Raw genomic sequence first — 24,436 nt, forward strand, 5'->3', positions numbered from 1 at the left:
CGAATGAGTTTATTTACTAAGTCGGGTTTAGAAGGTGATTTGAGAGCATAAATGTGAAAAGCAGTTCAGAAACATGCATCAGAAATGTTTAGGGCATGACTTACTGTGACTGCCTGGTTACTTCCTTTTCCCTGCAGGTACACAAAGTCCTCAAACTTAATACACATGAATGTAGTGTTACTTAGGAGACATTGGAGTTCACTAGCACAAGCAAGGTTGCTGCTATCAGTTGATTTTATACCATATAGTAAATGCTCTTGCCCTACAAGTGTTGATAATAAGACATCTTTGTCTCTTTGGTCAGTGGAGTCAAGATTGCCTGCCGTTAGCCAACATCATTGAATTACCAGTAATATTTCAAGCATTTTAAAAATATGTTTAAATCAATTCTTCTTCTTCAGAAAATAAAATTAGATTTTATTTTGTGTTCTGGGCAGGAATCTGAAGTTTGAAAATTGCAAAATAACTCAAAGGAGAATCTCCTGCTCAAAGGAGAAATGACTTGCAATTTCACATAAAATATTCCTCATTTCTTCTTCATCTTGAATAGTCATCTCTTGAATTGAAAACCATTTTTTAAACCATTGCTTTTATATTTGATGCAGTGCATTTCTGGGGCTTTCTCAAAAGAAGTGATTCAGTTCTATCTGTTCAGAGGTGGTACATTTCCTGTTTCTCAGGCTAGAAAGTATACAAATCAGTCTCCTCTAAGACAAACCGATCCCTCCTTTAATTTCAGAGGTCTGAATAAAATTGTTCTGCATTTGGGTCTTAAACTGAGTGTTACCATGAGCAAAATGTTTGGGCATTAGGCTGTTGACAGATAGCAAAGGAGAACAGCACTTCAAAATGAGGGGTAGCAGGTTTCACCCTGTGTTTTCGCATGTTCTGTGCGAGTTTACTTTGTGGTGAAATTACTATTGTTTTGTATAAAATCTAGGTCTGTACAACAGCACATTATGTATAACATGCAAGCCCTCTTACTCTGCAGATAGATATATCTATGCACAGAGAATACGCATACGGTAATGTATTATACTTTAATCAGTTTGCTATGGATGGTAGCAGTCCTTCTTGCCTTATATCTGCATGTTGGATTCGGAGGAACTCCAGCCAGGGTCTGCGGATTGAGTCCATTCTGACACCAATAAGCCTGACTTTCCCCAGTAGTTGAGATGAGGTGTTGAAGCCATCCATCTAAATACATGCTGTAAGATTGTTTGCCTTTCAAGTTTGGAGGTAGTTATCTGTAAGTAATCACTTGGGATGAAATCTTGGCCCTTGGTCACTTCTTAATAAGATCGTTATTAAGGCAGAGTGCCCGTTACTTTAATAGGGTTGGGACTTTGTTCTGGGGTTAAGTAAAATGAATTTGATATCAGGAAGAAAGAGGTGGTGAGGAGCTGGTTGTTTGAAATGTCATTTTGTTAATTTGGATGTGTTGGTAGCTTGGTATGCTGCACTAAAATTAGATTGTATAAATAAGCAACCTTGCTCTCCTCAAGAGAAAATGGATTGAAAACATAATATAAAATCCAGCTTAGCAAAACAGTGTATGTTTAAAATCTGTTTTAATAGCGCTATAAAATGAGTGTCACACTAAAATGAAGAGCGACGGGTGGAGGGTTTCAGTGATAATATGAGAACTGTTTTGAATGTTTGAAATTTTACTGTTGGAATAAGTCTGTCATCTTCAGCCACACTTAAGATGTGGTTTGAAAGGTCAAATAGCCTTCAAGAAAGCCCCCCCAAAATGCAGTAGGTATTTTTCTCAAGCTTTTTTCCTTTCTGCCTCTAAAAGTGTACACTTAAGGAGTTACAGATAAAACTTAGCATGGTGACTGTGTCAGGGGACTGCCTGAGGAAGACTTTACGTTTTACAGCTACATTATCTTTCTAGCCGTAGTTAAGATAAAGATCTAATATAAAATCACTTTGGACTGTAATGCTTTCCCTAAATGAAATGAAGGCGTTAACCTACTTGATTTGATACACTTTACCCTAGCTTATAAAGCTGGGAGGAAGGTGAGGTAAACTTTAATTAAAACTACAGCACAGATGCCTTCTAGCACTGTGCCCTGTACCTTGCTAGGACTGTACAGTAAGCAAAATAAAACGTACCTCGCAGCCGAAGCAGCAGGCTGGAGCCGTGTTCAGTGAAAGTAATTTAATTAGTGTTGATCATGACTCCAGATGATGGTGATTTGATAAGGAATAATTTAGTACTTAACAGCCTTTTACATGCACCAACTCCATGTGGGAAGGTAAAGCAAATTGCACAAAATGAATGTGCTGCTTTCACTTGTGCCTGTGCCAGTGAGCTGGAAAACTGCCTGTTAGCAGACGTTCAGGCTCTCAGCGCTGTGATGAAATACCCAGCCAGTTCTCCGCACAGGGCTGTGGTGTGGGAGTCTCTGTACTCCCGTTATTTAAAAATAAATAAGGGAAGTAATTTTTCATAACAGATTAACTCCGAGGAAGTAGCAAAGTTAAAATAAAAAATAAAAAAAATAGAGCAGCATGTGGTCTTTGTGCGAATATGTGATACTGGCTTTAAAAAAGAGTCTTGTTGCAGTTGTATTTTAATTCTCTGATTCAAGTCAAAGAGATTGCCTACCTTTGTGTCGGAGCCACCTTCCTGGAGTTGTGGGGTCCATCGTATGCATTAAATGTGTGCTGCGTGTGATCTGACCAAGATATGCAAGGAGACTCAGCAGTAGAAGTTCACTAGCAAAAACCTGAAACAAACTACTGGATATCAGCCTGCTTTGCGATGATGGTGGAAAGCTGACTGGCCTGCATTTTGCTGTATTATTAAATTTGAGAATCTATTCAAGAAGTCTTTTATTTTAGTGCAAGGTCAGACAGTTTTATTCAGAAAGAGTTCTTTCCTTGTTGTGACATTCACCACTTTTCATCTGTTTCTTAAGTTACTGTGCTGTGCGTATGTATTTCTGTAACTGTTTTACTGTCTGCTTTTCCTTTGTAATTTTTCCAGATAATTGACTATTATCCACCAAATATAATAGCTGGATAGCAGTTTTACAAATTCGTGTGAGTTTTGTGAAAATATGTAGCAAAATAGCATAGTGCTGTCTTACAGATGTCTCAGCTGAAAGGCAGTAGTAGCAGCTGTCATGTAATAGGGTACGAGAGGACCTGTTCGTGAAAGAATTCTCTGAATGTTGCCCAACTGTGGGAAAACCTGTGGTGAGAATCTGGAATCCAGATCTTACAGGTACTTATAAATCAATTTATTGGTTCTGATGCTCACTTCTTAGACAGCATTTCATTTACCTCCCCCTCCCTACCGAACACGAGTGTGTATGCAGGTGCATTAGTATCATAAAATATATAGTGTGTAACAAACTGTCTTTCCTAAGTTGAGGTGTGAGGGAAGGGGCAAGATGCTACTTGATGGTATATAATAATGGCCTGATCTTGTGCTGAGGTTCTCTAACAGGGACGGCTGCATGTACGTGGATTTCCACAGAGGTATAAGTGTCTGTGTCAGGCTGGAGTGTGATGTTCAAACTATGGTGTTTTGGTGACGACATCAAAAATAAGTGATAAAATTGATCTCTGAACTCTAGGCTTCTCAGAGTTCAAAAACATATTTACAACCTCATTTTATTTAAAACTTGAAGGGTGTGTTTTCAAGCTGTTAAATACCTGTCTTTAGTCCTTTGTCCTCTTAGCCACTTACTTCAGATTTGTCTATGTCAGGTGAACTTTGAGTTTTCTTCTGCTTTAATTTTGGTTAAGGTTGGATAGGAAATATGGCTGGCTTAAACGAATATGCTGGTTAACCTTGCCTTTTCCTTTGGCCTTTTTCTTAATCCAGACCAATTTGTGCTTCTAATTAATGCTGCATTTCTGTCACACTCCCTCTGTTCTTTTTACCTTTTAAAAAAGTATGTTGTTGGTTTCTTGGTTTTGGGTTTGGTTTTTTTTTTTTTTACAATTTGCATCTATATCACATTTACTGTTGACTTTGGTGAGGCCAGGATTTTGTCTTGTGTATTTTCGAGAAAAATTACTGAAGCCATTTGTTGTGTATTTTTTTCCGATGTTACTTATAACTAAAGGTGCATGTAATCATCCAGTTTCATGCATTTCACTGCGAATTTTCATGCATTCTGTGGGACATAAAGGTTACTGATCATATACTTGATTCTGATGTATGAGAAATTTATTTTGGTGTCATTTGTGTAGCACCCTTTGAAGTGAACTACTATTGCATTTATAGCTAAAAGCTACCTCACTGATATTACTTAAAAACATTTGGTGCCTGGGAAGTATTTTGCCTCTGACAACATTTACAGTAGTTAAGCCAAATATAAGTGGGCTGTTATTTTCCTGCTAATGAGATGGGATCCTGGCCATCATTCTATTAAACAATAAAAGTAGTAATAGCCAATGCGAAGGATCTCTGGTGTCTATTTTTCAGTTGACACCCGAAGAAATACTTGAAATGTTTATTTCCTATATTGTTTTTAGTATTACAGTGGTTTAATTAATCATGTGTTTAATTAGAAGTGTCTAGCTTACTTGAGAAAGCTCGTTTTTAATATTGTACTTGGGGTTTAATTACATTTTCTTTCTCTTTGCAGTGGCTTTTCATGGTCTCCCTGTGAAAATCAAGAAGGAACCCCATAGCCCATGTTCGGAACTTGGCTCCGCTTGCAGTCAAGAGCAACCGTTCAAGTTCAGTTATGGGGAAAAGTGCCTGTACAATGTCAGGTAAAGCAATCAGGAGCACGTTTGCAGTGAGAACTGCTGATTTAAATGAGGAATGACTAAAGAGTAATAAAACCATAATAGAGATCTTATAAAAGTTACCTCTTCAGCAGATAACAGACTGATGAGATAATGCATTTAGCTGATGAACACTGGAGTTGTTTACAGTTGTATCAAACACTTACATAACCATTTTAAAGCAGTGTTTTTCATCAAAATGCATATTCTCCATTCCTTCTCCATAGGAGATAGCCAGAGTTTAAAAACCATGTGCACATGTGAAATAGAAGGAAGAAGTGTCTTGTTTTCTGCGAGTTGTGTTGAAAGTACTTTAAAAATGCATTACACACATTAGGAAAGAGAGAGATCTGTGTAACAGGCAAGAGATCGGCAGGTCTGAGCAGCACATTAGGTATTTGACAAGTTTTGCAGATGTTATATGTGTGTATTTGTGGGTGATTACAATTTAAAAGAGTATTCCATTAGGCTCTGCATCCTTGTTTCCTATTCAAGAGCAAGTTGTCTTCTTTTAATAGGGAGAGATAATAAAAGCTTTATTTATTTGTGAGTGGTGGAGGGACTTGATACCACTGCATTCTTTATTGACTTTCTTTTGGTTTGCACTTATGTGTCACTCCTTCCTTTAGTGTCAGCAGTGAATAGTTTCGTATTGACATTTCAGTCTATTTTAGAATCTTTCATCTAGCTTGTGAGTTTTTATTCTCATTAATGTACTACCAAAACTGTTAGCACTTAAAGCATTTACATTTAACTTTTTGGATATGAAAGGGGGGGGGAAGACTGGGACCTTTGCCAGTCATAGTGGAGTGATTTTGATTTCAAAAATCAAATGCATACATTGATGGATTTGATGGGTGTTAAGGGACCTGACAGGAAAGAATGCAAGTTCATGCTTACTATCTGCCTAATGTCTGCATTTTTCCTGTTTAGAAAGAGGGATGATCAAAGTGTGCTCAACTCCTTTCCTGATTTGGGACACCTTTGAAAATAGCATCTATGTATTTGCAGGACCAGCACTTTATTTTTGAGAGAGAGGGGTAAAAAAAAACCTGTCAGGAGAGGCTGCTGACATCCTAGTGTGGGTAGCTAAGCCAACATACCATTGTTTTTCTGGGTCAGATCCCTTCCCTCTAGCTGTATTGTTTTACTGTCTCACTTTGTGGTTTGTGCAAGCTCTAAAAAAGAGTCTTGACAGGCACTGCCGGCTCTTTGTGCTGTAGTCCAGGTGCTTCTACTTTTATGTATTTTGTATAACTCTGGTTAGAATGTCACTGTAAGACTGAATCCTTTAAAAATACATTTCTGTGCCGCAGAGAAGAAAATGCTGTTTTGAACCACTTGCCTCTAACGTGATTTTTTCTGTGCTCTTTGCAATGTAAAGTAGATAATTCCTCTTCCCCAAACTGGTTAATAAGGTAACTATAGTAAAAAGCTTATAAATGTGACACTTGGGATTTTTTTCTGGATGTAGATGCTACTTTTTTTTTTTTTTCCAGAGAAAATAACCTGGCCTTCTTTCCCCTTGCCTTACTGATAGTGCCTATGATCAGAAGCCACAAGTGGGAATGAGGCCCTCCAACCCACCGACACCATCCAGCACTCCTGTGTCACCGCTGCACCATGCGTCCCCAAATTCAGCTCAGACTCCTAAACCTGACCGGGTTTTCCCTACCCATCTCCCTCCATCCCAGTCCATTCAAGACAACAGCTTCCCTATGGACCACAGGTAAAACACAAAACACGTGAGGGACCCATGCAGAAGGCATTTCAGTTGTGACTGCAAGTCTCTTATATAGGGTAGCACTGCCTTCCTGCCCAGAACTATTCCCTTTTGGGTTGGGGGACCAAGGTGAAAGCTAGCAAGTGCCAGAAATATGTGCGTTTTATGAAAGGCTGACACTCAACTTGGTGCACTTCAGCAGGAGTTCATATTAGCAGCCACAGAGTTTTAATGACCTGCTTCTTCTGTCTTGTGAGGGTGATTACAGGGTGCTAGATAATCTCATCTAGGCTCCCTTTCCTATGAAAGGTTGGACCAGATGGTCTTTCAAGGTCCCTTCCAACCTGGGCTATTCTGTGATTCACTTGAGACTAGTAAGCCCTACGAGGTAATGAAGTCACTAGCAGGCATGATCCTGGCTATAAATATCTGGCCTCTTGCTAAGCAATTCACCTATCTAAGAGATAAGTGGCCATGTTACGGTGTTACTGCTTCAGAATATTCTTTGGAAGGGTGGATCATTTTTCCAACCCCTTTTGAAATATAGCATTTCAAACAAACAAAGATGCCAACATAAACTGTGCTTAAATAACATTAGTCTGAGTAAAAGCCACAAGAGCTAGAGACTAGAATTAAAGCTTAAACTGTCCTTAAGTCACCCTGTTTTGTTTTGATATGTTAGAAATCCCCAGACAGCAGACTATCTTTCTTAGCTCAGTTTTGCAACAGATACGCTCAGTGGATTTCCCTGATTTTTGAGACTGAACACTTTTTTGTGGAATTCTATTTATTCTAACCTTTATTACACGAACCTGTTTTTGTCTGCTGTGTTGTGTGATTGCTCTGAGCATTTAAAAGTTCAGCTGTACATAAAGAGATATATATGTTCAGAAACTCGACTTAGCGCTTAAATGTTAGCAAATTAAGAAGCACCTGAAAAGAAAATCAGTTATTGGGAGTGTGATTTGCATGCTTCTGCTCTAATAAGAGGTATTATCTCCAGGGATTTGTGCAGATCACTTCTGAAGGGTGTTGCTAAGGTTTATATTGCTGTTTTGTGCTCTGCTGAGATAGTTTTAAATATCACCCAAGGTTCTCTACAAGCCCTCCTGGTGGTGAGGAAACACCGAATTGGCCCCTTCAGCTGCCGTAGTCACTGTCTTTTCTCCCTCTGTGGACTGTGGTCTAACCACGCAGGCCCCCAGTGAAGCCAAGCAGCGGTTTTGATTACAGAATGGTGGATAAATGTGTTTCTGTATATGCACCAAAGTCAAGTTGTCAGGAGACTGAAATCTCCAGAAGCTAAATGGCTTCTGTGCAGAGAGCAGTAATAAGATTTTTCAGATGAAAAAAATCTTTTGTTTTAGACCAACTTGTAAAGAGTACTGAAGCTATATGTGGGCCCTAATTTGAGTATTTATAGAGATTTGCAAACACCTTAGTACATTTTTCTATACCTGTAACACTTGCTCTGCACAAGCTTTGTAGGCTCTTTACATGATTCCCCTTCGTCCCTCCCCGTCTTTGATATTCATGTTCTTTAGGGCATTTCACACTAATGCTTCCCTTCTGTGATAGAACATCATGTGTTCTAGTGAAGTCTAAAATAGCTGACTCAGGCCAAAAAAATCTCACTTTTCCCTTTTTTTAAAAGAAAGGTACAATTGTAGTGGAAGATATTTTCCCTATTTTCTTATTTATTTTGAACCTTCTCACTTCCAGTTGTTTAAAGCAAATTTGTACTTCATATTTTTGTGAAATTCAAATCTTCCTGATTTGCAAGGTGATACGCTACTACAATTAGTGTATTCAGAAGATGTCATTTAAACAAATGACCTGCCTACGTGAGTTCATATGTAAAGCTATAACTCAAGGCATATTTCTTTGGAACATGCATTGTTGGCATAAGATAGCGTTAGCATCTAGAACATACAGCCCATACATCTTCATACAGGGCATGAATATATGAACGATAAGTGGTCCTAACAAGTACCAACAGGAATCAAATCCACTTGTATAAACAAATGGCTTGATTCCATACAAAGCTTCCAGTACAACAAGTATTATTAACTTCCTTTGAGGCTTTGTGAGTGAGCCTGTTTCTTATTTTAACTTCAAGTTGCAATTTTCTGATTCACTCCTTGACAGTTCTTAATGATAATTTCTGCTTCTTTTTTTGGCTAATGAAAAAAGGAAAAGAGGGAAATGAATGCAGTGCCAGTCAGCCTAACTGTTTCATAATACATTTGAGTTTCTAAGTTTATTTTCTGCAGGTGTAGGTGGAATTGCAATTCCAATGTTAGAGTGCAGTACTCTTTCTACTGCAAAATATAGTATTTACAGCATCATTAAAAAAATTCATTTTCCCTCCACTACTACATTGTAATAGTTTCTATCTCTCTAGCTCCCACAGTATTTGTAATTAAGCTATGACAGCAAATATTTGTCAGACCAAGTTCACAGCAGTATTATGACAGACGTTAGTGGAGTTTAAATTGTTTCAGAAGCATGTACTACATATGAGTTGATAGTCAAGGACTGTATTGCCTGTGCAATCAAACCCCTGCATTCTTCTTCACTCACCCAATTTTCTCCAAGAGAATGTCTGGATTTGCTTGCATGAACCAGAGTCGGTTCAGATCCAAAGTACAGGAAGCTGAAGAATGATGAGTTCTTGATTTTTTTTTTTTTTTTTTTTTTTTTTAGTGACAGTGGGAAACTTGCAGAGCAGGGCATGTTGCTTTTTTTTCTTTTTTCTTTTTTTTTTTTCTTCTCCTTAAAGTGTGTCTTGTTCATGATGACAGGACTAGTAAGCAGTTTGTTGCAAGAACGTTGCATCTGCTGTGGATTAGTGCAGACACAATATTACTACAGTGGTGATTACCACTACTGTGGTAATCTGCAGGAGATGACAGGAAGAATTCATGCAGTTTGTTGGGGCATGGTGGGAAAATAGCATCCTTGTATTCCTCTCTATGCTTCTGAACCTGCAGATGTCCAAGTAATTAGTCAGGCCTTTTAGTTCAGGTATATATATTTTATGGAAGGAACAACAAGCATAGGTTCTCGAGTAGTGTTGCATGTAAATTAAGTTAATTTAAAACTGAATTCTCAGATTTTATGCCTACTGAAGAGCATTTGGAAGTAATGAATGGCAGCGTGGCTTGTATGGATGACTTTTTTCATGTAGAAGTGACCAAGGGAACAAATTAAGGCAGGAGGGGAATTCCTAGGCATTGTTTCTCTTAGCAAAAATTTTCACCCTCTCCTTTTTCAGGGGTGCTTACATTCCCTTCCCATTAGAGCTGGAATGCAGTGCCAGCCTTGCAGGTAGATCTCCCACAGCACTATCCCCAAGAAGACAGAACTATGAACTTTTACCCTGGAATTATTCCAGATACTACAGCAGACAATGCTCTTTATTCGAAATATTTGTGCTTGTTGTGGTCAGAATGGTTTCTGTGTAACAATAAGAATGGTAAGAGTAAATTAGAGTACAAGCAATATGTTGCTAATACTCGTGAAAGAACAGAGAACTCTGCCTAAGCCTCCTTCATGTTACTGTGGTAGGATGTCAGTCTTTCTACTGGTTTGAAGCTGGTGCGTTTCCCGTTTGCCTCTTCTGTTCAGAGAAGATACTGAAAGCAAAGAGGATGGTGGTGGTGACAGGTCTTAGAGCTGGTATTAATAGGTGGTGGTGGGGTTGTTTCTTTGCTTGTTACTGTTCTACAACGCAAGGGATCCTGATGGGAGCACTTGGCATTATCATAAGCAAAATGTTTGCTACTGAGGAAGTGATACAGACACTAATCATGATCTGTGAAGATCATTGGAAAATGGAATGTAGCTCCAGTTCTTTACATGACCTCTCTAACTTGTGTCCTAGATTTCGCCGCCAGCTCTCTGAACCTTGCAATTCTTTCCCACCTTTGCCTGCAATGCCAAGGGAAGGACGTCCAGTATATCAGCGCCAGATGTCTGAGCCAAACATCCCTTTCCCGCCTCAAGGTTTTAAGCAGGAGTACCACGATCCAGTTTATGAACACAATGCTATGGTTGGCAGCGCAGCCAGTCAAAATTTCCCCCCTCCTCTGATGATTAAACAGGAACCTAGAGATTTTGCATATGATTCAGGTAGGTGAGACTCTCCTTTACTTCTGCATAGTAAATAAACTAGTCCAAGCTAGTACTATTGATGTTTTGATCATATGAATTGAAACTCACTCTTTTGGCTTCTGAGTCTCCTGAAGTAATTTATGTCTGATATAGCTTATGAATTAGTAAGATTGCTACATAGTACAGCATATCTCATGCCACCGTTGCCGTTGCTTGCTCTGCAAAGGATGTCTTTTTCCAGAACGCTCTGTCCAAACAGTGCACAGGTTAGAGAAGCCAGGGAAGAAAAAATCATGGGTACAGTACTGAGCTTTGCTTAAGAGCGGGCTTGTTCTGTACTATCTCATTTCTGACCTCTGAATTTGTGTGCTCCATTTTATGAGCTCTTTCATTTATCTGCCAGAAATAGAGGACTCTTTCTCCTCGTGCTTGCACTACTTTAAATCAGGAGTAACTCCGCTGAAGTGGGGTTTATACAGCTATAAAACCAATGAGGGAGAAGAATCAGCCAAATTGGTGTCAGCTTCTCAGTTTGTGCATACTGCTGTGTTTTGTAGAGGTACATAATCTGTGATGCCAGGTTGCTGATGTAGAGAATACGCTGTTGCTATTATTAATGTTTATTATGCTTGTAGGGCAACTGGAATGGAGCCTTATTGCTCTATGGACAGTACAAAACAGAGGAGGTGGTGGCAGAGCCTGCTCTCAATAGCTTCTGGTCAAAATAGAAAGATAAGTGGTAGAAAGGATAAAAACACATATCAAGGGAATAACATAGTAAATGTTTGCCACAATTTAAATATAATATTTATATTGTAGTTGGGAAAAGAGAGAGAGAATTAGGGAAGCGAAAAAGGAGTTTAGTGGTGAGTACCAGGTAACAAGGAGAAGGAAGCTGGAAGGGTGGTATGGAGAGAAGCTGAGATTAAAACAGCATGTAGTAGGTCAGGTGGGGTAAATGGTTGATCAGTACTGAGCTGAGAAAATGCAATCAAAACACATTTGTGAGTTCCGGTGTAAGTGATTTCTGCAGCTCCTCTTCAGTCTGCCTCTGTCCTGCTTTGTGTATGCCACAGTGTTGAAAGGGCGGGATTTCAGTGAGTCCTTACCATGCTTCTGGAGCAGGGTGCATTGCTTTCATACACATGCACTCTGAGTTGGGCAGAGGGAATGGGTGGCCCTGTCTGGCTTCAGTCTGACTCTCTCTACTGGGTGCTGCAGTACCTGCAGTGCTTTCCTGCTGGTGTAGCCTCTGGTTAGATGCTTTTGCTGATGTTATTTCCCAAAGGCTACATGGCAGCTGAGGTGAGGTCTCCTTTGAAAGTTTAGCCCATGACAAACTATCTTCCAGTTTGATATAGTGGAGAATTTGGTTTTATTGTCTTTTCTGTAGCTAACTTAACATTGGCTATTTAGTGGGCTATATTGTGTTAACACTGTTGTAAAGTGCTTGGGTTTGAATTTATCTCTGCGTTAGAACAGGGGAATTGGGAAAGTAGAGCTACTTTCTCCTTTCTTACTCTTGACAAGTAAAGAACTGATCCTTATGGAAATTTGAGTTAGGCCTATACAGGGAGGGGACCAAGGGTGAAATATTTCTCCAAGTTGAAAGATAAAACAAGATGAAAATGAGTTCAGATTACAAGGGTCAGATCTAGAACTAAACCCGTTCATTGGTGAAGGTTCTGAGATATGTGGCTTTGGCAGTCATGTATCTTTAGTCTTCCAGAGCAGCATGGGAGAGACTGTCTGCATAGTTAATGTGGCAATGGATAATAAATAGGGGACTGCAGCTTCAGGCACTGCCAGTCCCTTGCAACCTTCACAAGCACCGTTATTCATCCTGCTAAATTAAAGGGTGAAAAAAGGCCCTTTTGTAAGCATGCTTCATATTTGGCTAGGAAGTGGGATGTCCTTATTGCATACTATTACTTTAAATCTGAGTTGGCTGCTAGCATTCATCTTTGGAATATTCTTTATGGGGAAAAAAAAAAGGAAATTTTATTCTGAAAGGAGGATGTGCAAACTTGTATCCAATCCTGTCAAGCCTTTTTTTTTTGTGCCAGCAAGAACAACATTCCACTTTATAGTAATGATGTTCAAGCAAAATTGTTGTTTCTTTTGTAGATGAATAATTAGTTTTTAAAAATGTAATAGCTGTGTAACCAGTGGTCATGAAAAATTAATCTTTTGGTATCAGGAAGTACTTTTATTGGCCTCAGAATCACTGCATTTAAGTTGACACATCTGTACACTCCATAAATTGCAGTCAACAACTGTGGTCTGTTGATATTTTGTCTTGTTACCATCTGTTCTCTAGAAACCATCATTTTCCATCCTTGCTAAGAGTACATTAAATAACCCCTTAGGAAACATAATGTATTTGTCACTGAATCATTGATTTCATTTTTCACCTATGGATGTTCAGGGAAGGAGGAATGCCAGAGTGAAAAGTCTTTTTTGCATGGTATTTTGTTGCAGATCAGATAAGACTATAGAAACATATTTAAAAAGTTCATTGTAATACACCGAGATGTTCCTTTTGGGATGTTTTTGAAAGAGCCTCATAAAAGTTCATTGCTTTTGTGCACTATACTTTTATACTTTGTGGGAAGCTGGTGAATGAAAAGCATTATTATGGAATGATTATAACTCTATTAAAACATGACATTAATTATGACATGGGAAATGGCAGATCAATTAGTTGTAATTGTAATTGCAGGTATGCAATTTCTACTGCAGAATGTTTGAGATAATGGAAAAAGGAAAATGTCAACAGAGTAGAAGCTCTTCCTTATCCATCCACACTTCTAGAAGTCACAGTGCATCATATATGTTCAATCAGTCAGATCTTATTTTCTGCCTCAGATTTTCTTTTTTTTCATGGCTGCCAGTCAGATGTATTTAGTACTTGATGCTATATCTAGCACCTTTAAGCACAAAGATGCAGCAAGGACATATAGAGCTTTGTGATTTTGCATCGTTAATGAATATACCCGAGAAGGCTTCCCAAGACCTTTGTTTACAAGGGTTAATAGTAGGCATTCCTGTATAGTTAGCACTTCAAGAATTCATGTATTCAGTTATTTAAACAAAAAGGCCAAACTTGAGAGGCTTCATCTATACTGGGCTTTATTTTGAACCAGGATCTTTACAGACTTGATCCTCCCTACCTAATGTAGTGCATTTGCAAATTTATTAAGGTACAACTCTAGCTGTGCATGTATCAATTAATATTAAAAGTCTAGTTTTAAAATGATATCTTAAATTGTTGATAAGTTTAAATTTCATATTCTGTTTTGCCAAATTGAAATAGTTACTCTGGTTGGGAAGCTATTCTGTGACAATGTCTTTGACTGGAAACTTTGAAATTTGTCACACAGTGGTGTTAAGAGATAAGTAGAGGAGGAATTGTTGCTTGCATGTACAGATAGCCTCATGATTAATACGCTTGAATGGACCTCAGAAAATTTAGATTCTGTCCCTGTTACTTCCAAAGTTTTCTTCCAAGATACTAGTTACATCACTTAAAGAATGAACTATCCAGACAGAATTATTAGCCTCCATATCTTGCTTTCTGGGTTGCTCATCCTTTTAATTCCTGAGGCCTCACAAGCAATAAATACCTTGTGTTGCCATGTTAGAATGGATGAGGAACTGCCCCTCTGTTAAGAAAGATGAGCGGAGGCAGAGAGACACATCAGATGTATATACCTCCTTATTCTGGGTACCCAATTAGGAATGGATAATTTTTAAAGAACATTATGTATTACATATGTTCAAAGCTTAGCTCCTAGGGACTTCCTTTGTATTTCTAGGCAAGGAAGTATGGGAACATCAGGTTAGGGTCCCTGTGCAAGCACTGCAAAAATAAGAAATGCGTAATACGAAAAATCTAGCAGAAGCGACGTGACCACTTTGGAAAACTTCGTTGGGGTTGGAATGGGGCCTAAAATTGACCATTCAGCTGTATTAATCTTGAAGTCATCTTTTCCTTTCTTGAAATGTTCTGCCTCATTAAGTACACAACTTCCAGCCTCTGTAACAAATGAAACAGGGGCTGCACCTGCAAAGCTGTTTACTGCATGGCTGTCCCTCCCCCAAACTGTTTTGACCTGTGCACTCGAGAGACAAGAGTGCCGAGGCAAAAGGCTGTGTCATAATTCATTTGCAACAAAGGAGTTGTATCAAGGTTGCCCATGAAGTTGTAATTATGACGCTTCTTAACCTCCTAAGTTTTCTCTCATAGGTATAGGATGTTGTTAGCATTCCACCGTCCGTGTTCTAAATGTGTATTTACCTAATGATTGCAAACAGAATAAAAAGCAAGAGTCCTTTTGTGGTGTTTTTTGAAAAGCAAATCAATGCAAATTAACGTGGAAAAAGATCCCTAGTAGCACATTCTTCCCTAGAGATCAGCTGACATGTCCTTAAATTTGGGATTTTGCAGAACAGCATAAGAGAATGTGTTGAATTAAAATTTCAAGGAATAAAAACTAAATTTATTTCGTTGAAGTGTATTTATTTGCAGATTGCTTTTTTTTTTCCCTTTCCTTTTATAAACAACAGTTGGATATTCTATTATACTTATTGGAGGTAAAGTTTAGACATTTGGAGATGTTAGTATGAAGGAAAAAAGGGAATCTTAGCTGTCAGTCGGAGTCAGTGCAGGTTTGCTTTTTCCAGGACATTCTCTAGTGCATTGACCAGTGCAGCATTTAAAATGACACAACTCATGGTGCCTCTACTACCGTCTTTAATTATATTGGCTAATTTTTGTACAGTGCTTTGAAAACCTAAAGCTCTGTATGAGTGCTAAGTATTATTACTACAATTATTCCCCTGGGAGATTATTTCACAGACTAATAGACTTCACAGTTAAGAAATATTTCTTGATCGTAAGCCTAAATTTTCCCTTTGATCAGGTCCATTCCCTTGCTCATAGCTACACCTTTTTGGCTCATCCTAAACAATTCCTTGGTATTAACGTACCACCTCTAAATCTCTGTAGACAGTTTGCATGTGTACTCATAGTCTGTCTGTGTGACTTGTTGAGATCTTACTTCATAAATCCTCCAGCTGCTTAATCTTTTCCTCAAATTCTCTCTAGGTTTTCTTTTTCTTTTTTTTTTCCTTTTTTTTTTGGTCAGGCTGCAAATATTTGCAGTATTTTTGAACATGATTTTATAAAATGCTCTGTGAAACAGAACTGTCTCCATCCTTTTCCTGGATATGGTGCTTCAGTACATGCATCTCAAAACTGCATCTCCTTATGGCCTTAAAGAAATTCTTTTACACAGCAGTACAATTGTTCTCAATGAAAATCTGGTTGGCATAAAGGCAGGAGTGGGATAGGGGTTTGCTCTTGAGTTCAGTAGGTGTAAGTAGTCTCCCCTCCTCGTTTTTGGTTTTGCAGTTTTCCCAAGTCTCACTTCTGTGGTTTAAAATACTTCGCCCTCTTGTTTTAGGAGCTTGTCTTTGCTGTGTTGCTTCAGTGAATGAGCGTGGATTTTGTTCAGTAGTTAAGCTGCACTGCACTTTGTACTTGCTCTTAAAACATACAAACACAAGTCTGCTGTTGGATGGTATGACAGTAGAAAATAATAACATCTGAGGGGGAAACGTGGGAAACCTGGACTTCAGAAGATTGCTATGAAAGGCAGAATTTTAAGTTTTCACTTGCTTCCCATCTAGCTGATTTCCTCTATGCACTAATTCTGTCTGAAAGAAATCTGTAGTTAGCATAGAACTCATTTTGTAATATTATCTTCATGAACAAAGGAAAACCTGAATACCAAGTTAATGTGAGCATATAGGCAGGAGACCATACATCTATTTTTCCTTTCAAAGCAGACAATATGATCTGAAAAATTGTCCTGCAGTCCTTGTTTTTCAAAGAAATGGATAAATATCCTCTAAATCTACAGTTACAGTAAGTGGCACTGGCTAATGATTTGATTTGAGGATTGAGGGCGCAGTCTGGATTTACTCTTTGTGCATTAACGCAGGTCAAATGGACACAGGCTGCATTTTAAATCAGTAATGGAAGGCTGAAGCCTGCCTTAAACCAATCACATCAGCCTTACCCAAGACCGATTGATCCCGAGAGACTGAGCCCTGTGAGCATAGCTTTTATATGAATGGACTCTGTGCAGCCTGAAGTTTCATTCATAAAATGGATGCTGAAGGGGAAAAAAAAAAAAACAACCCACACACGCCAAACCCTGGAATGTCCATTTATGTGGAGCTGAAGGGTGTAGTGTTCCCTCAGCTGCTGCTTTTGCCAGTTGCCTTAAAGTAATGATTAATGCTCCTTGGCCCTGCCTGCCTGTAACCTGACACCATTTATGGCCTTGGTGTGTTTCTAATGTATAGTGAATGAGAAGGCTACATTCTCAAATCAGAAACATAAACAGGAACTGGTTGGTCTGAATTCCATTCAAATATGTCACTTCAGCCGTGCAGTGTTTGTCCAACTTCGATTTTACAGGCAGGGGATGGGGCGGGGGAGAAAAAGCAACACAGACATTTTTGCAGTAAGATTACCAACAAAAGGAGCAAGGGAGAGAGAAAATACTGCTCTCTTTTGTTGAATTCAAAGGGAAGCGATGTTTAAAATACATTTTACAGTTACTGAGGTTAATAAAAGCAAATACATTATTTTAAAGTATGCTCAAAAGATCAGCTCCATGTGGAATTTCAATTCAGAGCTGAATGTATGAGCCTTTGTTTTCCTGTTCTGCTGTATAAAAAGTTACACATCGCCTAGACAGGCTGTTGACATCTGGTCTCAGAAAATGCATTAGATGTTGTCATAGATCTAAAAACCAAAGTTGTGGAAAGGAAGCTGTTTGCTTAAGGTTTTCTTTCTGTATGTGTGTAATAATTCCACTTAGACATGAGCTGGTGGGGCCAAATCTAGTTCTCTGGTAGGTTTTTGTCAAGTGGGATGTAAGAAATTAAACTTAACAAATTTTAATTAGTTATTTTTTAGAAGGGAATGTATGTGTATCTATGAGTGCACATACTTCTAGATTATTTTTTTTTAAATTGCTGGTACGAAGGCTAGTGACAGACAAAATGAAGACCAAAACCTTCCATTCTGAATGTTTTTAAACTGCATAATGATTTGGGAAAAAAATACTTAATTTTTAGGTTGATTTTTAGAGAAGATAGTGACTATATTTACCCATGTAACTTCAGTGCACCTATATTTTTCATGCTGAACCTGCTAATAAAAATAATGCTGACTTTTGTATTGCCAGGATTTTACCAATTTGTAGAACTCCGTTGTAGTTATGTAGTTTCTAAGGGGATAGTGCTTTTAAAGGTGGTTGAACTAAAGCCTAATCCACCAGCATTTGAGTTGTGAAATACGCTCAAGCAATTCCTGTATAGGGAGATTGTCGTTAGTTCTAGTATTTCTACCCGAATGTCTGTTTTTAGAGAGATATGAATTTTAATTTAAACATGTTCTGCAGGTTTACAAAATCGTAGGTTTCATGATCAAAAAGAATCATTTGGTACTTCTTGCAAAACACAAATCAAGGATTTTCTTAGTGATGCCTGGTGTCACCTTAGCCAGTTGTTGCTATCTAATTTGAAGAATTGCCTTTCTTACCTAAAAAGCCCTGTCTGTTTTCTAGTGATTTCAGTGGTGCTCAGTGGTGGTAAACAGCTGCTTTCCACCATGAGGCTAAATGTGTTTCAGTGGTGGATTAAGTAACACTTAAACACTTTGTAAACACTTTGTCAGTGCTCTTGGAAATCCATGAACAGAAAAGTTACTTGTAGTGTGATTGTGATGTTAGTAAGTTTGAGTCCAAAAGTATGATGTGTTCTAGCTCAGACATTTTATTTTAAAAAGGCTACCTTTGTCTCTGCACTTGGTAAAAATCTCTCCCACTGCACCAGCCACCTCTCCATGTAGCAGAGAGATGCTTTCATTGCACAAGGAATTACTTGGCGAAGCCCTGCAAGGGACTGAAGGGAGGACTGGCATACTTGCAGTGTGTATAACACAGGGTCAGGCTGGCGTGTGAGTGGTGCCTGGGAGCTAGGTTGATCTCAGCTACCCGAGGGGCTTGTGCATGCCCTTCTGTGCCCAGTAGCACAAAGGGAAGGAATCTGCATGTGCTGTATTTCTTGCCTATGGGAAGACAAGTGGCACAGCACATTTAAGTCTGTTTGTATAGATATACCAACTCTGAATTAGTGAAATAGGAGCCAAAGCCCGTGTAATTACTTTTCAGACCAAAAGAACAATTGAGGAGGATATGGTGTAAGTGAAATAACAGGACTGGCTGTATCCACTGGGAACTGCTTCTGTTCTTAACATGACTTAGTTGGTAATAAAGTGTAAATCGGAGAAGTAGGCGGGCAAACAAGAAGAAGGTTCCAGTTTTAGTGTCATCACTTAATTTTATGCCTGTAGGGAAGGAGACAAGTTTCACATATGAGTTGAGGTGTTTGATGAATTCGACTGACATCGAGATGAATTTCAGTGGCTGGATCGATGGGCTGAGGGCAATTGTATGAGGTTCAACAAGGCTAAGTGCTGGGTCCTGCACCTGAGTCACAACAACCCCATGTAACGCTACAGGCTTGGGGAAGAGTGGCTGGAAAGCTGCCCAGCGGAAAAGGACCTGGGGGTGTTGGTTGACAGCCACCTGAGTATGAGCCAGCAGTGTGCCCAGGTGGCCAAGAAGGCCAATAGCATCCTGGCTTGTATCAGAAATAGTGTGGCCAGCAGGACTAGGGAAGTGATTGTCCCCCTGCACTCAGCACTGATGAAGCCGCACCTCAAATACTGTGTTCAGTTTTGGGCCCCTCACTACAAGAAAGACATTGAGGTGCTGGAGCGTGTCCAGAGAAGGGCAGCGAAGCTGGTGAAGGGTCTAGAGCACAAGTCTTATGAGGAGCGGCTGAGGGAACTGGGGTTGTTTAGCCTGGAGAAAAGGAGGCTGAGGGGAGACCTTATCGCTCTCTACAACTACCTGAAAGGAGGTTGTAGCGAGGTGGGGGTCAGTCTCTTCTCCCAAGTAACAAGTGATAGAACAAGAGGAAATGGCCTCAAGTTATGCCAGGAGAGGTTTAGATTAGATGTTAGGAAAGATTTCTTCACCGAAAGGGTTATCAAGCATTGGAAGAGGCTGCCCAGGGAAGTGGTTGAGTCACCATCCCTGGAGGTATTTAAAAGCCATGGAGATGTGGTGCTTAGGGACATGGTGCAGTGGTGGACTTGTCAGTGTTAGTTTTACGGTTGGACTTGATGATCTTAAAGATCTTTTCCAACCTAAATGAGTCCATGATTCTCTGACTTGTAAGCAGGTTCAGTGCGTAAGGCAGCTGCTCACTGGTACACCATACCAGTCACCTGAGCTGCCACGCAGAGACCAAGGCCAGGCAGGTAGCTCAACTTCTTTACCCACCCCGTTTCAGGTTGTGTGCACCTTCTAAGCCTTGGTCTCCCATCTCTCTGCACGTGCACGTATGTAATGCAATATCTCTGTATGGCACTGTGCTTTGTCACATGCACATGGGAAGTGCCCTGAGCCTTCGAATCTTCAGATGGTGCTGATAAAGTGAACTAAAAAGTAATTCAGAGTTAAAGTGTAATGTAACAACGTGTCCTTAGTTAGGAAGGCTATGTAAGGTCAGAACCGCAGGAATGGCTGAAGAATAAATCCTGGTTCAGGTTTCCACTTCCTGCTTTGCTCTGCTTCATTCAGGAGAAGACAGTCACCTCATCCTGTTGCCTGCAGAAGCTTTGTCTTCCCTGTGTCTCACCTGGCTAGGGAGGGACATGGGCTGAAATTCTGTTTGTTTCTGTGCGGAGTGTGATTGTGGGTCTGAAACCTGGTCCTTATCTCCGAAAAACAATCAGAAAAGAGGATTTAAGGATTCCTTACCTGCTTTGAGTTATACAGGGCTGAGACAACCTAACCCTTTAAATTCTGATATGGTAATTAATATTAAATATTTCCTTACCAAGGGACCACTCAAGTGTCTTAGTTGATAACGAAACCTCGAACCTGTGCCTGCTAAATTCAGTAGGAAATTTTTCTTGTCCTGAGGAAGTCTGGTTTTTTTGTCCTTTGATGTATTTTGTATTAAGGCACAGAAGAGCTTATTTCCAGTATTTTTCTCTGTGACATTCCCAGATGAGAAGGCATTTCTCCAGTGTCTAGATTACATGCAATTTTAAAATAACGCCTACTGGGAAAAAATGGTTTCAGACCAACATGATATAAGGCCATATTCATTGTTTTAAGATGACTGCTATGTTGCTGTTAGCAAGAGAAGCGATGAAGAATGACCTCTAAGTATTCCAAACTAATAATAAAAGATAAATTAATTTTTTTATGTCTCGATATTTTTAGTTAGGTTTTTTTTTTTTAAAGGGGGACCGCTGTTCTTGAGATGATGTAACTTCACAATGTGAATTACTTCATAAAAAGTCTGAAATAAGCTTGTTGTGTGTCCTAAATCGAGGCACATTTTTCTTCAAAGACTAAAAATTGCTAAAAGGTGATAGAATCGGTCACCTCAAACACTTGGATTCTGCCCTGGAAGTATTTTATGCCTAATTCTGTCTTATTTGTTGTCTTGAAACAATGCTTTAAGGAGAAGAAAACATATAATTGCTCTGTAATATCTGCACTAAAATGTTTTCTTTTGAAGTAGCTCCGCTTAGCTAGTAAAAATACTTCTGGGTCTTAGTCAAGCATTTAGTACAATTTAAAACTGCAATGCTAAATTTCATTGGTTGGACTTTTTATTAGATAAGGTAGAAATGAAAGCAGCAGGCAATTTAATTAGCAGTAATTTTTCTGGGCAAGTCATTACTTTGATGAACTTCAGAGCAATGTTTATGGCTCCTAATTAACCATGTTAGTCATTTGATTGAATAATCACTTTGGAAATGTTTCTACAATTTGATTAGAGTCTGACCCACTCTGATAGTCATAAATTAACTGATAGCACTTTAGGATAACAAGAGTCTAGTTACTTTACGAGAAATAAACTCTTCCTTGCTGTATTTTTTGGTCCTCTGTGGACTGTTTAAGCACAGGCTAACCAGAAGATTAAGTAATGTTGGTACAAACAATGCTCGCCTTAAAAAGACTCCAGATGTTAATTACAATTGACTTAGGAGCATAGGAGATGAAACCCCAAATTGGCTAAGAACACAACTTCTTGGATGCGTGCGTAATTCTTTATTCTGTATACTCTGCTGTATCACTTTGCAAGAGTGGAGTTCATGAGTCAAAAAGGGTTTTGCTGCCAATACTAGTGAATTTTTACCTAAAATAGAAAATAGCATCTGTTTCAGTTCTCCAACTTCCTCTACGTAGATTTTTCCATTCTCCTTAAAATTCAGTCTACTTGGTAACATGAGTGATTCCTTGCAGGTGAACCACTACTTGTAGCCTTGACTTCTAGTCTACAGAGCTACACTTGGGTGATTGCTGAATCACTGATTCCTGTGGTTGCTCAGAACAGCTGCCTGAGATGTTAGGGATTCTCGAGGCCTGAGTAGGCAGGCACTAAGCGTTTCATCGAGAGAGGAGGTAATGAAGAGTTCGGTACAGATGTGCAAGAGAGACCGTGGACTGTTAGAGGAAACTTACTGTTACTGCCCTGTGTTTCACTTGTTTTGTGAAGTCAGTGTAAAACCTCATTTTCTTATCCTGCCAAATCTTTGATACTCATCACTAGTCAGTGAACAGTGAAATTTGGAATCACAGTCTGAAAGAGTCTGTAGGCAGTGTTGGAAAAATAATGTCTGCTCTTTTGACTTCTGTTTGCATCTCTTAAAGAGTTACAAGTTACTGGTGACAGATTGCATAGCTTAGGGTAGGAGTTTATCACAAGATCAAACAGACTTTGTTAAGCAAGACTTTTGATATCCAAGAAGTGGGTTAAACATGGTCTAGAAGGGCAAACATTTGTGGTGTATTTCTGTTTGCAAGTCCCTGTGCACAGGATGTGGCTACTTGGGGACAGTGCAAGACACGGGGAAAAAATAGAAGGATATTTAAAGAACACCATTTTCATTAGTTCTGTTTGTTTTTTCTCATTCTTCTTGCAAATTTGAGTAGAGGTGGGGAATGGCAAATAAATGTCTGTATTGCTTAGAATGTGTGCACTAACTTTTTTTTCTTTTGAGGGAGGTTCTTTTTTGGTTAGGGGTGTACAGGTGGATGGTGAAATTGATGCATCTGAATTTCTATATTAAATGCTTAGCAATCGCAGAAAATTTCATTAACCCTTCAAATTCTTAAACACAGTCTAAACAGCAATATCCTACTCCAAATTCACTCTGACATTCCTTGTATTAATGTGGAGTTTATAAGTCATTGGCAGGGTTTTCTGTGTGATTGATTAAAAATGTTAGGTCAAATTAGTTACAAAGATAGATATACAAGCACAGGGTTTAAAATATTCATACTGTTCTGTGTGGATTTTTGGTCTGTGAATGGTGTAAAGTGTAATTGTCACAGGAGTCAGCTTTGAGTTCAAGTACCTATGTTAGATGGGATCTATGATCCTTACATCATGGTTTTGTCCTCCGCCATGCCTTATGTGTGGTGCTCTGAAATGCTAACTGTGTGCTTACAGGTTCCCCCTCACTGTAACTTGCATCCTTTTTGTTGCTGTTCTGCCTGCAGCCTGTCTCATTGATAACCTGCACACTTTTAATTCCAGACAGTCTTTTGACTAGCATTGTCATCTTCTCCTTTCAGAAGTGCCTAGCTGCCATTCCATTTACATGAGGCAAGAAGGCTTCCTGGCTCACCCAAACAGAACAGAAGTTAAGTTTTCTATTATGTATTGCTTTTGTACGAGAGAAACGTAAAAAATTAAAAAGCCTGGAGGGATTTGGGGTTTACTGGTTTAATTCTGCTGCTGGGAAGACTCACATAATCTTTCTTTCCCTTCTCAGTCTTGAGTTTCTGATGCAGTGATTTTTTTTGTAGCTTCTTCTAGTGCCACAGGTTGATCAGGATAGAAGCAATTTTATAATCAATTTACTCATTCTGCTTTTCAAGGCCTCTAGCAGTTGAAAGGAAGAGTCACTTAAAAATTTGTTCATTTCACCCATTCTTCTCAAGTGGTATTTTCCAGGCTATTGGTGTGACAGGCTCAGTTAACTGTTAAGTAATCCATTTTATACTTTAAAAAGTTTTCAGTGAAGGTTTTTGGCTTTTCCTTTTGTTACGATTTTTGCAATGTTTTGGTGCTCCTTAAGCCCAAATTGTACAGCCATATGATACATACCAAAACTCTCAGTGACTTCAGTAGGGCAGAGCTTAGTTCGTTGTCAGAATGAGTAATTCTGAGTAAGAGCATTTTATATGTATTAAAAATAAGAAGGCCAACAGAACTAAAAAAAAAATGACCACTGAAAGAGAGGTTGTACCCTCCACTCTCCTGCTTTGGTGTATCTTTCTTGTCAATATGTGATTTTTTGTTTGGTTGTTTAGGGTTTATTTGTTTTTCTTCCAAGGGGCAATTTTCACAAACATGAGAGAAGTTGTTTTTGAGATTGATAAGAATTCAGACAGGTGTATGAATCAATCTAAGTCCTCTAGTAAGACTTCATTCACTAGTGAAAAGACACAACTAGAAAGATAACAAATCTGGCTAAAAGCCCAGCTGTACCTGGGGGGGGAATAAAGGCAGAAAATAGAAATAAAAGGTAGTCTTCGACAAGGAGGGTGAAACAAGGAGATGGAAATTTATAACAGCCTTGGTATATGAAATTATATGAAGTATAGAAGCTTGATAAGGGAGGTGAAAGACATCAGGGAAAAATCCACAAACTGTAGGGCT

The 24,436-nt window shown here is 39.0% G+C and overlaps 1 protein-coding gene across 4 annotated transcripts in view; it reads left to right on the plus strand.

Moving 5' to 3' along the window:
* The window catches only part of ETV1 (ETS variant transcription factor 1), a 66,971-nt gene that overhangs the window by 29,923 nt on the left and 12,612 nt on the right, over positions 1–24,436 (plus strand). For all 4 annotated transcript variants that reach the window (XM_072854208.1, XM_072854205.1, XM_072854206.1 and 1 more), the window contains 4 exons: positions 4,614–4,743; positions 6,299–6,487; positions 10,368–10,615; positions 23,347–23,413. In XM_072854208.1, the coding sequence (XP_072710309.1) occupies positions 4,614–4,743; positions 6,299–6,487; positions 10,368–10,615; positions 23,347–23,413 (634 nt within the window). The remainder of the gene's footprint in view (positions 1–4,613; positions 4,744–6,298; positions 6,488–10,367; positions 10,616–23,346; positions 23,414–24,436) is intronic.

The sequence above is a fragment of the Ciconia boyciana genome, chromosome 2 (assembly GCF_034638445.1).
Source record: "Ciconia boyciana chromosome 2, ASM3463844v1, whole genome shotgun sequence".
In the NCBI taxonomy this organism is placed as follows: domain Eukaryota; kingdom Metazoa; phylum Chordata; class Aves; order Ciconiiformes; family Ciconiidae; genus Ciconia; species Ciconia boyciana.